The sequence below is a fragment of the Heterodontus francisci genome, chromosome 9 (assembly GCF_036365525.1).
Source record: "Heterodontus francisci isolate sHetFra1 chromosome 9, sHetFra1.hap1, whole genome shotgun sequence".
Taxonomy (NCBI): domain Eukaryota; kingdom Metazoa; phylum Chordata; class Chondrichthyes; order Heterodontiformes; family Heterodontidae; genus Heterodontus; species Heterodontus francisci.
The window spans coordinates 4,293,289-4,306,808 of record NC_090379.1 but is presented as its reverse complement, the minus strand read 5'-3'; the positions used below and the strand labels follow the sequence as shown (position 1 = coordinate 4,306,808).

The 13,520-nt window shown below is 43.6% G+C and overlaps 1 protein-coding gene across 11 annotated transcripts in view; it reads left to right on the top strand.

Moving 5' to 3' along the window:
- Nucleotides 1-13,520, top strand: part of ttll5 (tubulin tyrosine ligase-like family, member 5) — a 432,290-nt gene that overhangs the window by 179,340 nt on the left and 239,430 nt on the right. For all 11 annotated transcript variants that reach the window (XR_010975642.1, XM_068038454.1, XM_068038450.1 and 8 more), the window contains 4 exons: nt 196-287; nt 7,954-8,070; nt 10,233-10,324; nt 13,258-13,320. Coding sequence is in view for 10 of the 11 variants with exons in the window: in XM_068038454.1 (XP_067894555.1) it covers nt 196-287; nt 7,954-8,070; nt 10,233-10,324; nt 13,258-13,320 (364 nt within the window). In the remaining variant the exon portion in view is untranslated. The remainder of the gene's footprint in view (nt 1-195; nt 288-7,953; nt 8,071-10,232; nt 10,325-13,257; nt 13,321-13,520) is intronic.

Genomic DNA, 13,520 nt, shown 5'->3' with positions numbered 1-13,520 from the left:
GAACCTGATGATGTGTTTTCGGATAATGCTGATTATAGTCTCTCCAAGTATCTTCCTCCTACTCATGCAAGGTATGTAGTGCAAATGATAAAGTGGTGAATGTTTGAAGGGGGAGGAAAGGAATTCCTTCCTAATCTGAAGATTGACGAATTTAATTTATTTGAAAGTAATCTCCAATTTCTTTTGCATCAATAGGATTTGTCTGTCAGAATCCAATAATACGACAAGGCAGACCAGGGAAGAGCGGTTTCGATGTCAGCACTCGGCCAAAGTCCCACAAAGCTCTGGTAAAACATTGTCTGTTAAAGCATAAAGCATGTGCTATCCTGCATCTTAGAGCAAAGGGTCAGTGACTAATTTAAGTATAAACCTTGGCTGAATTGGTAGTGCTCTTACCTCTGAGACAACAGGTTGTGGGCTGAAGTCCCATTCGAGGATTTGAGCAGTCCTGAAGAGATGCTGCACAGTTGGCGGTGAATCAAGAGTTGAAAGGAAGGGAGGAACCTAAAACAATTATCATCACCAGGGAAAGAGTACTGAGAAAATCATCAGAACTAAAAGCTGACAAGTACCCAGGTCCTGATGGACTCCATTCTAGGGTCTTAAAGGAAGTGGCTGCTGAGATAGTGGATGTATTGGTTTTAATTTTCCAAAATTCCCTAGATTCTGGAAAGGTCCTATCAGATTGGAATATAGCAAATGTAACTCTGCTATTCAACAAAGGAGGAAGACAGAAAGCAAGAAACTCCAGGCTAGTTAGCTTAACATCTCTCATAGGGAAAATGCTGGAATCTATTATTAAGGAGGTTATAGCAGGTCATTTAGAAAATCTTAATATAATCAGACAGAGTCAACATGGTTTTGTGAAAGGGAAATCATGTTTAACTAATTTATTAGAGTTCTTTGAGGAAGTAACAAGCAATGTGAATAAAGGGAAACCTGTGGATGTGGTGTACTTGGATTTCCAGAAGGCATTTGACAAGGTGCCACATCAAAGGTTACTAAACAAAATAAAAGCCCATGGTATAGGGGGTAACAGATTTGCATGGATAGAGGATTGGTTAGCTAACAGGAAACAGAGTGTAGGCATAAAGTAGTTGTTTTCAGGTTGGCAAGCTCTAACTAGTGGAGTGCCACAGGGATCAGTGCTGGGACTGCAATTATTTACAATCTGTATCAATGACTTGGATGAAGGGACAGAATGTATGGTTGCTAAATTTATGACACAAAGATAGGTAGGAGATTAAGTTGTGAAGAGGACATAAGGAGTCTGCAAAGGGATATTGTTCTGATTGCTTCCTTTTTTTTGTTAAATTTTGAAGATTTATGTTTTAAAACTGAAAAGGAGTCCATGGATTTTTTTTTACAAGTTTTACTTGATTCAAATAATTACCCAGTGGGGGTTGTTTTTGACTTGGGAAAAGTTGTTTACAAAGAAGTGACAGGTCAAGGTTTATAGGGATCAGGAGGCTTGATTCTTGTGACATTAGTTTTGGTTTCGCTTTGGACAGAGAGTTGGGATATAGACAGTGATTTGAAAAGATAGTTGGAGAAACTTGCCAAGGGTGCACATCCCCAGCTCAGTCTGTTCCAGCTCTTTGGAAAAAGCCTGCCAGTTTTCCATCTCTTGAGAAGCTGAGAAGCAAGTATAAGAAACTGCCTGAAACCGCTGTTACTGCATTTTTCCTGGAAAGCCTGCCCAAACTGATCTTCAACGTCGCCTGTCAAGAACTGTTCCAGGAAGATCCCAGTGACAGCCGTCTATACGTATTTGGGACACCAAACCAGCAAAGGACTTCAGACATCTTTTCATATCTTCTCTTTTTCTTCAAGAACTTGCAAGTATTTTGGTCAACGTATTCTTTTTCTGTTTTTTTTGTAATTAGTGCTCTAAAGAGTAAATCTCTTCATTTTTTACGGTTAATCGGTATATGTATGTGTGAGAGGGGCTAAGGTAAAAAGGGAACTTTTATATTTCGATCTGTATTTTTGCTTCATTGCTGGTTAAGACTTGTTTTATAATAAACTGATAATTCTGTTTTTTAAAGAAACCTGGTTGGTGTGTTTTACTCTGGGATAAAAATAGAGTCTATGATTGACCATATCGGTAATTGGGGAAAAAATTTATGTTGTGACCTGTGGAGAAGTGGAACTAGAATAAACAGTGCACTCCTCCTGCCTTGGCCGTAACAATATAGATAGGTTAAGTGAATGGACAAAGATTTGGCAGATGGAGTATAATGTGGGAAAGTGTGAACTTTCCCACATTAGAAAAGCAACATATTATTTAAATGGTGAGAGATTGTAGAACTCTGAGATGCAGAGGGATCTGGATGTCCTAGTACACTAAACATAAAAAGTTAGTATGCAGGTACAGCAAATGATTAAGAAGGCAAATACAATTATGTCATTTATTGCAAGGGGAATAGAATATAAAAGTAGAGATGTTTTGCTACAGTTGTATTGGGCATTGTTGAGACCACATCTAGAGTATTGTGTACAGTTTTGGTCTCCTTACTTAAGAAAGGATATTGCAATGCAAACAGTTCAGAGAAGATTCCTGGGATGAGAGGGTTATCTTCGGAGGAAAGGTTTCACAGGTTGGGTCTGTATTCATTGGCGTTTAGAAGGGTGAGAGGTGATAGAAACATAGAAAATAGGAGCAGGAGTAGGCCATTTGACCTTTCGAGCCTGCTCAGCCATTTGTTATGATCATGGCTGATCATCCAACTCAGTAGCCTGTTCCGGCTTTCATCCCATACCCTGTGATTCCTTTACACCCAAGAGCTATATCTAACTTCTTTTTGAAAACATTCAATGTTTTGGCCTCAACTGCTTTCTATGGTAGCGAATTCCACAGGCTCACCACTCTCTGGGTGAAGAAATTTCTCCACATCTCAGTCCTGAAAGGTTTAGCCAGTATCCTCAGACTATGACCCCTGGTTCTGGACTCCTCCACCATCGGGAACATCCTTCCTACATCTACCATATTGAGAGGGCTGTGGAAGCTCAATCATTGAGCATGTTCAAGACAGAAATCGATTTTTGAGTGGGCAAAAATCTGGTAGATGGAGTATAATGTGGGAAAATGTGAAGTTGTTCACTTTGGCAGGAAGAATAAAAAAGCAGAGTATTACTTAAATGGAGAACAACTGCAGAATTCCGAGATGCAGAAGGATTTAGGTGTTCTAGTACATGAGTTACACAAAGTTAGTAGGCAGGTACAGCAAGTAATAAAGAAGGCTAATGGAATGTTATCCTTTATTACGAGAGGAATTGAAAATAAAAATAAGGATGTTATGCTTCAGTTTTACAGGGCATTGGTGAGACCAACTGTGTGCAGTTTTGGTCTCCTTATTTAAGGAAGGATGTAAATGCATTGGAGGTGGTTCAAAGGAGATTTACTAGATTGATACCTGGAATGAGCGGGTTGTCTTTTGAGGGAAGATTGGACAGACTGGGCATGTTTTCACTGGAGTTTAGAAGAGTGAGGGGAGATTTGATTGAAGAATATAAGATCCTGAATGGTCTTGACAAGGTGGATGTGGAAAGGATGTTTCCTCTTGTGGGTGAGTCCAGAACTAGGGGGCACTGTTTTAAAATTAGGGGTCGCCTTTTTAGGACAGAGATGAGGAGAAATTTTTTCTCTGAGGGTTGTGTGACTTTGGAACTCTCTGCCTCAGAAGACGGTGGAGGCGGGGTCATTGAATATTTTTAAGCTGGAGGTAGATAGATTCTTGTTAGCAAGGGAATCAAAGGTTATCAGGGGTGGATGGGAGTGTGGAATTCAAACAGACACAGACGGATCAGCTATGATCTTATTGAATGGCGGAGCAGGCTCGAGGGGCCGAATAGCCTACTCCTGCTCCTAGTTTGTATGTATGAGACATTAATCCGAGGTAGACTTAACAGATTCTGTGGTAGTATTTGAGGAAGAACAGGGAAGTTCATCATATCGCTGTTTGTGGGTACAGACAGCTATCAGTAAAAGTACATTGGATATACAGCACGGAAATAGGCCATTTGGCCTGACCAGTCCATGCTGGCGTTTGCACTCCACTCGAGCTTCCCCTTGACTTTGCTCATCTAACTCTACCAGTATAACCCTCTATACCCTTCTCCCTGATATGCTTATCTAGCCTCCCCATAAATGCATCTGTAAGTGATCATCAAGCTGTTCAATTGTTATAAAAATGCAACTGGTTCACTAATGTCCCTCATCCATGCCTTTGTTACCTCTACACCTAACAATTCCAATGCTCTCCAGGTTGGCCTTGCACCTTCCGTCATCCATAAACATGAACTGATTCAAAACTCTGCTGCCAGTATCCTAATTCACACCAAGTCCCGTTCACCCATCACCCTTGTACTCGTTGACCTACATTTGCTCCTGGTCCAGCAATACCTGAGTTTCTAAATTTTCATTTTAAATGGCCTTACCCCTCCTTAACTCTGTAATCTGCTCCAATCCTACAACTCTTTGAGATCTTTGTGCTCCTCTAATTCTGGCCTCTTGGGCTTCCCTAATTTTAATCGCTCCATCATTGCCAGCAGTACCTTCAGCTGCCTAGGCCTCAAGCTATAGAATCCCTCTCTAAGTCTCTCTACCTCTCTTTCTTCCTTTAAGATGCTCCTTAAAACTTACTTCTTTGATCAAGTTTTTAGTCATCTTCCCAATATCTCCTTATGTGGCTCATTGTTTGTAACACTCTTGTGTATTTTACTGCGTAAAAGGTGCTATATAAATGCAAGTTGTTATTGATTTTAGCACATACTAGCCTATATGTGATTTAATTCCCACACCAACGTGGTTAACTCTTAACTGCCCTCTGCAGTTGTATCAGCCCACTACAAAGAGGAAGCCCCACCACCAGCACCTTGGGGCAACTTTCCAGTGACGCTAACACCCCAAGAATAAATTTAAAAACTCTCCCATATAAGGGAGAGGTGGACTGAAGCAAACAAAGGGAATGAAAGATTTCACTTTGCAATGGCCACTGTACTCACAAATCTCCTGCGCTGACTCCATCTCATCATTTATTAGATCAGGTTATTGCTCAATTCTTTAAAACACTGTCCATCTAAACCTGATTCCACTTCAAAAAGCCAGACTGTCACCGTTTCACGCTGATCTGTGAAATTGAAACATGTTTCAAGGTTTGAATGCTTTGCAAAACGACACCGATAATCACTTGAGATCACAAGCTACTGCTGCTTAGAAAATGTGTGAAGTCAGCCCAATTAATGGTGATGAAATATACAGTCTGAGGGCTCAGTCAGCAGAAATTCATAGTCTTTGTATGTGGCAGGATTGAATATCCCTGGCTCACTGCCGATTTGTGAGTCTGCCATTTGCCTCTCCCCTTTGTGAGCTGGACTCCCATTAAAACAGAAAACAACGAGCAAGAACAGGTGCGGTTTCATTTACAGTTGGGAGCCTTTCTCTTTGGTGAAAAGCACATTTGCTGCCTGCTCTTTAACTTCACCAAGGCATTCTAAGCATAAGACTGTGACGTATGGCTACAATGCCAACAAAGGCACCTTTGTTGCTGGCCATACTGGAGAACAGAACACCATTTTCCTCCTTTGTAAAATAAAAAGTCTCCTGATCTCTGATTTTTTTTTTCTTGTTGCTGCCATATTCCTTTCCTGAAGTAGGTGACTCTGCAGTTTCCGGGGCCTGCTCTTCTTGTAAGGTGCGGAGGAGCTGTTTGACTGCGAACCAAGCTTGACCCCTGTCTCGCTTGGAAATCAAACTTGGAGTATTCCTGATGTGATGGGCTCGGTGGAGCAGAATGCGGTGCTGTAATCACAGGCAGAATACGTGACAAAACTTACACAGAAATCCCAAGACTTTGTTTTTAATCAAGGGGGATATCAGTATTCTCTTAAGTAAATGAGTACATGAGAGAAAACGTAATACAAAGTGTCATGCTAGGCCCCCACCTGCCAAGAATGAGGCACATTAATTTTGTCATGAACATTGATGTTAAACTATTACTGGAGTGAAGAGAGAACTTGCTTTAAAAAAAAGTTGCCAGATCCTGGCTGGAAAGACATTTGCATATTTGTTTAGAAAGGACAAAGGACCATTCCCTGACACATTCAACCCACAATGGACTTTTGATCAACAGATGTTGAAGGTGGGGGAGCTCGCATTCCAGGTTGACTGCTAAGATGGCCAAATACACAAAAGGACATGGTCAAAGCAGCTAGTCACATGATTAACCTGCTGGGCAACCTGAGTTTTTTGAATTACTAGCTTTGGTCCAAATATGGACACAAGAGCTGAATTCTGAGGTAAGGTGAGAGTGACTGCCCTTGACAAGGAGCTGGAACAAAATTGAAGTCAATGGGCATTGGGGGAAAACTCTTCATTAGTTGGAGTCATACCTCGCACAAAGGAAGATGTTAGAGGTCAGTCATCTCAGTTCCAGGACATCACTGCAGGAGTTCCTCAGGGTCGTGTCCTAGGCCTAAGCATTTTCAGCTGCTGCTTCAATGACATCATAAGGTCAGAAGTGGGGATGTTCACTGACGATTGCACAATGTTCACCATTCGCAACTCCTCAGAATCTGAAGCAGTTCGTGCCTCCATGCAGCAAGACCTGGGCAACATTCAGGCTTGTGTGATAAGTGGCTAGTTACATTTGCGCCACACAAATGCCAGGCAATGATCATCTCAACCATCTCCCCATGACGTTCAACCCCATTACCATCGCTGAATCTCCCACTATCAACATACTGGGGGGTTACAATTAACTAGAAACTGAACTGGACCAGCGATATAAGTACTGTGGCTACAAGAGGGCACAGTGGTGCAGTGGTTAGCACTGCAGCCTCACAGCTCCAGGGACCCGGGTTCGATTCCGGGTACTGCCTGTGTGGAGTTTGCAAGTTCTCCCTGTGTCTGCGTGGGTTTTCTCCGGGTGCTCCGGTTTCCTCCCACAAGCCAAAAGACTTGCAGGTTGATAGGTAAATTGGCCATTATAAATTGTCACTAGTATAGGTAGGTGGTAGGGAAATATAGGGACAGGTGGGGATGTTTGGTAGGAATATGGGATTAGTGTAGGATTAGTATAAATGGGTGGTTGATGTTCGGCACAGACTTGGTGGGCTGAAGGGCCTGTTTCAGTGCTGTATCTCTAATCTAATCTAATCTAAAAAGAGCTGGTCAGAGGCTGGGAATTCTGCGGCTCCTGCCTCCCCAATGCCTGTCCACCATCTACAAGGCACAAGTCAGGAGTATGATGGAATACTCTCCACTTGTCTGGATGGGTGCCGCTCCAACAACACAGCATTATCCAGGAAGCAGCCTGTTTGATCAGCACCCCATCCACCACCTTAAACATTCAGTCCCTCACCAGTGGCAGCATGTGAAACATATACAAGGTGCACGGCAGCAGCTCACCAAGCCTCCTTAGACAGCACCTTCCAAAATCAAAACATCTACCACCCAGAGGAACAAGGGCGGCAGACACATGAGACTGCCACCACCTGCACATTCCTTCTAAGCCACTCACCATCCTGACTTGGAACTATCTCGTAATTCCTTCACTATCGCTGGGTCAAAAAACTGGAACTCCCTTCCTAACAGCGCTGTGGGTTATACCACATGGACTGCAGCGGTTCAAGAAGGCAGCTCACCACCACCTTCATAAGTTAATTAGAGATGGTTTGCCAGCGACACCCACATCCCATGAAAGAATTTTTTTTTAAAACATTCAGAATTGCATAGTCATCAATCAGACATTATTAATTTTCATAAGCCATGTTGGGTTTTGCACCAACGTTACAGTTTTTATGATGTATTTTCTCAGTGTCACCAAGGCAACTTTATACAAACTGAGTCTCAATAGTTATAAATGGGGTGGGGGGGAGTTGTACTAATTTGTAACCTTTGAACCCTCATCGTGTTACATTAAACATCTCATGTCTTTGAAAATCATACAGTGCCAGCTACGACCGACGTCAGCGAATGACACTGAGGTAAAAGGCAAGACTTCCACCGGCAAGGAGAAGCTGCTAGGAGCACCGGGATCAAGCACTCTGCGACTATCTGTGGAGGAGGTGAGAGGTTGAAGTAAAGGCTAGGAGTTGGATGCAGTCTCTATGGATTTGTGCTGGTAGCAGCCAAACAACTAGTACGTGAAGAGAAGCAAATTTTAAGTGTCTCTGCTTATCCCAGTTGCCCCTAAATCAGAAGATTGTAGGTTCGTGCCCCAATCCAGGACATAATCAAGGTTGACATTCCAGTACAGTACTGAGGGAGTGCTGCACTGTCAGAGGTGCCATCTTTTGGAGGAGGCATTAAACCAAGTCTGCATCTAAATGTTCAGGTGGTCATCAAGATCCCACGGCACTATTCAAAGAAGAGCAGGGGAGTTATCCAGGTATCCTGGCCAGTATTCCCCAATCAACGTCAGTAATAATTAATTGGTCGTTTATTTCATTGGGAGTGGCGGAATTTTGCTGTGTGCTAATTGGGTGCTACATTTGCAACAGGAACAGTCAAAAATATTATGCATAACAAACCATTTCCATTTCAAATAATTGGTATTGAGACAACTGTGTGTTGCAAATAGGCCAAGGGATTGAGGGATGTGGGAAGACGAGTTGGTGAGATTGAAGGATTCACAAGACTCCACCTTTTGCTGTAATTGTTTAAGTCCAAGAACAGACCTTATTGCTTAAGCCCGTCTCACCATTCCCTCCACCCCACCCTCTTACCGTATCCCTCAACTCCACTTACCCACCCTCTCATCATATCCTTCAACTCCCCCTTCTTTGCATATCCCTCAATCCCGTTCTCCACAAACAGATTGAATTGTCTCCTGATCCTATTTGCACTGTCTTCTTCACTGACTTTCCCTGGTAACTTATTCCAGAGTTTGATTCCTTTATGCTTACTTCTAGGGACATAGGACAAGAGGAAGCCCTTGAGCCTGTTCCACCATTCAATGAGATCATGGTCTCAGTTGATCTGTATTTTAACTCCAATTACTCGCCTTACTTCAGTAATCCTTAATGCTCTTGCCTATCGAAAATCCATCAATCTTACTCCCTCATTTTTTCCTCATGACCCCTGGGATTTGAGCTCTTTCCCACTTTGAATAATTTACCTGGGTCAGCTTTGTTAATTCCTGTTGTTACGAACAGGTGGTAAGGGGTGTGGGTGGTTCCCACTGTTCACTTCCCAACTGACTGCAGTCGTGTTTTGTTGAAAATGATGAGTTAGTTCCTGAGTGTTTCACTTGCCAAATAAACAGTGATATTTTTTGCAGGTTTAAAATTGAAGATTAACTATTTATTGAGCAATATTCATTCCCACTCATGCATGCATTCACTCTCTCATGCACTCTCAAAAGAAGATAGATAGAAGGTTAAGGGTAAGAGTTCAAAGTGTGGTATGTGTTCATGGTTTACGGTAAACTTGTTGAATCTTCTAAGTAAGACAGTCTATTTTAAATATGCAGGCCTGGGTTGTTTGTTGTCTTGAAATTGTGAGGTGCTGTAGATTTCTGGTGGTTAAGATTTCAGACTGGAGGTGGCAGTCACTTTCAATTCTCTGCTACAGCAAGTTGAAGCAGAAGGGCTTCTTCTTGTTCAGGCTGGATCCTTCCACAGCCCCTGGCTGAACTGTCTTCTGATCTCTCCCTCTCTCTCCAAAGGGCTACCTTTTAAGGCCACAATTCATCATATTAGCATTTCTGTTAGTTGACACATGACGTTCTTCCTTGGTGTGACCACACAATGGACTAGGATGTAGAATCCATGGCTATCTATCATTGTCTGGATGAGTATCATTCTGTTAAAATGTGGCTACTTCACACCTTCTTTGTCTCAGAAGAACAATTTGAGAATGTTGGTTGATGATTCCAGGATTGGTGTAGTCGACACCTCTTAGCCTGGAATGTATCCTTTTGTCCTTTCAAGACAGTGAGACAGTTTGAATACCAGGTCATCTGACCTTCGGTGGCCAGCTTGCAGCACATTGTCCACTTTTTAAAGGAGACGTCAATTTTAAAGATTCCACATTGAATAAAGTTTGTATGTTAAGAGTGGGAACATGATATGTCTTTACTGGGCATGACACCGTCAACACCTTGAAAACATGGATCAGGCTAACTTGGAATCTCCTTCCAAAGAGCTTTGTGGTGAATGAAGGGGTTGTGAGGGCTGACTGTTTATCTGCAGCTTTTGTCACTCCTGATGCTTTGTTTTACCTTCAGATCAAAGTTGTGCGCCGTACAATGGAAGAGAATGAGAGAAAAGGGGGATTTATACGGATATTTCCGACTGCTGATACTTGGGAGCTTTATGGGTGAGTCAAGAAAAGCAATTCAAATATATTGTGGGAGGAAAATATGGGAAAATGAAAAGATATATTTTAATTTCTATCCATGAGCAATGCAAGGGGAGATCCGCCAGTGTGTTAAAGGTGAAAAGGTACATGTTCTCCGAGGATGCACAAGTATGAGTTCAAAGGGAGCTTTGTCCATTCATGTATTGGTTCAATCATCAAAATGGCTGAAACTGATGGCATGGGTTTTGTTCTAAGAGCAAAATACTGAAATGAGAACAGAAAGTGCTGGAAATACTTAGCTGGTCTGGCAGCATCTGGCAGTAAAGAGAAACAGAGTTAATGTTTCAGGTCTGTGATCCTTTATCAGAACTGGCAAAAGTTAGAAATGTAACAATATTTGAGCAACCGAAAGGGAGGACGGGGGAAGAAGAACAAGAAAGAAGGACTGTGATAGGACGGAGGGGAGTGAGAGAGGGAGGGACAGTTGTCATGGAACAGAATGCAAATGGAGTGCTAAATAATTCTAGCGAAAGACAAAGCATTAGCCAATAGAGAGTGCTAATGGCAGAATAATGAACAGCTCTGTATGAAAGCAAACCCATGAAAAACAAGTTTAAGACTAGCAGGTGATAAAAAAAAATAATAGGGCTTATAATCTGAAATTATTGAACTCAGTATTGAGTCCAGAAGCCTATAGAATGCCTAATCGGAAGATGAGATGCTGCTCCTTGAGCTTGCATTGATGTTTACTGGAACACTGCAGCAGGCCGAGGACATAAATGTTGGCATGAGAGAAGGGGGGGTGGTGAATTAAAATGACAAGCACCCGGAAGCTCGGGATCATGCTTACGGACCAAGCGGAGGTGTTCTGCAAAGCGGTCACCCAATCTGCATTTGGTCTCCCCAGTGTAGAGGAGCCCGCACTGTGAGCAGTGAATACAGTATACTAAATTGAAAGAAATAGAAGTAAATCGCTGCTTCACCTGGAAGGAGTGTTTGGAGCCTTAGATAGTGAGGAGAGAGGAGGTAAACGGGCAGGTATTACACCTCCTGCGATTGCATGGGAAGGTGCCATGGGAAAGGGGTGTCGGGGGTGATGGAGGAATGGATCAAGATGTTGCAGAGCAAACAGTCCCTTTGCAATGCTGACAGCGGAGGGGAAGGGAAGATGTGTTTGGTGGTGGCATCACGCTGGAGGTGGCAGAAGTGGCAGAGGAAGATCCTTTGGATGTGGAGGCTAATGGGGTGGAAATTGAGGACAAGGGGAACCCTGTCGCAGTTCTGGGCGGGAAGGGATGGGGTGAGGGCAAAAGTACAGGAAATGGGTCAGACACAACCACAGTGCAGGGGAATCCTCGGTTAGGAAAAAGGAAGACATGTCAGAAGCGCTGTTGTGGAAGGTTGCATCATCAGAACAGATGTTTGGAGACGGAGAAACTGGGAGAATGCAATAGAATCCTTACAGGAGGTAGGGCATGAGGAAGTGTAGTCGAGGTAGCTGTGGGAATCGGTGGGCTTGTAATGAATATTAGTAGACAGCCTATCCCCAGAGATGGAGACAGAGAAGTCGAGGAAGGGAAGGGAAATGTCGGGGATGAAACATGTGAAGGTAAGAGAAGGGTGGAAATTGGAAGCAAAATTGTTGCAGTTTCCCAGTTTGGGGCGAGAGCAGGAAGTGGCACCGATACAGTCATCAATGTAGCGCAAAAACAGTTGGGGAAGGGGGTCTGAGTAGGACTGGAACAGGGAATGTTTGACATACAGGCATAACTAGGACCCATACGGGTACATATAGCAACACCTTTTGTTTGGAGGAAGGAGAAGTTGTTCAATGTGAGAACAAGTTCAGCTCGGCGGAGGAGGGTGGTGGTGGGTGGGGACTGGTTGGGCCTCTGTTCCAGTAAGAAGTGGAGAGCCCTCAGACCATCTTGTGGGGGACGGAGGTGTAGAGAGATTGGACGTCCGTAGAAAAGAGGAGGCGGTTAGGGTCAGGAAACTGGAAACTGTCAAAATGACAATGGGCGTCAGAAGAGCCACGGATGTAGGTGAGAAGAGACTGGACAAGGGGGAGAAAAAATAGGATCAAGATAGGAGGAAATAAGTTCAGTGGGGCAGGAACAGGCTGAAACAATGGGTCTACCGGGACAGTCGTGTTTGTGAATTTTAGGAAGAAGATAGAAGCAGGCTGTTCGGGGTTACGGGACTATGAGGTCGGAAGCTGTAGAGGGACGATCTCCAGAGGAGATGAGGAAACAGTGGCTTGATGTTCGGTGGTGGAGTCATGGTCATGGGTTTCGTTCTTCCTGATTACAAGGCTGCGGTAACGATGCATCTCATGCGCTGCTCCTGGGTGAAGCTTGGCGGTAGAATTGATGTTGTAAGTTTACAGCTATGAGTTCTTGTTTGGATAACCTGCCTAGTTTACTAATGCCCTCCAGGGAAGGCAGCCTGTCACCCCTACCCTGCCTGCCTGTGACTCCAGTCCACTGCATATGGTTGGCTTCTTAATGCCTTCCGAAGTAGCTGTGTCAGCCATTCACTAATCTAAATGATACAGTCAAAGAGTAATTTACGGCATTCAGCCCATCGAGTCCATGCCTGCTCTCTGCGGTGCAATCCAGTCGGTCCCACTGCCCCGGTCAATTCCTGTAGCCCTGCAAGTATATTTCCCTCAAGTGCCCTCGTGGACGAGCTGCATAAAAAAAAGTTGCTACAGGAAAAACCTCACATCCCCAAAGATGGGCAATAAATGCTGGCCTTGCCAGCATCACCCACATCCAGAGAATGAAATTAGCGAGGGACCCATCAGGTGTTAAAAATGAAGGTGCAATATTAAACCCCATTAGTCCTGTGATTGATTTGATATTAGAGGTGTAGTTTTAGTTTTTGTAAAGGATAATTCAGATTCCAGCTTGCTACCTCCCTAACACTGTATGTGTTTGATTCTGTAGGCAATTTCTGGAGCATAAAACCACCCTGAACTATGTGCTGGCGGCAGGTCTTTTCACAGGCAGGTAAGGGTATAGCTGGGAGGAGGAGTGTATTTATAGATGATTGATGTACTGCTTCATTTGTTTACTGACTCTCTCACGTACGGGTCCACCCCTCTTCTGACTCTCACTGGAGTACAGGTCCCCTCCTCTCTTGAAGGTGCTGACTCTCACCGGGATATGGGTCCCCTCCTCTCCTGAAGGTGCTGACTCTCACTGGAGTA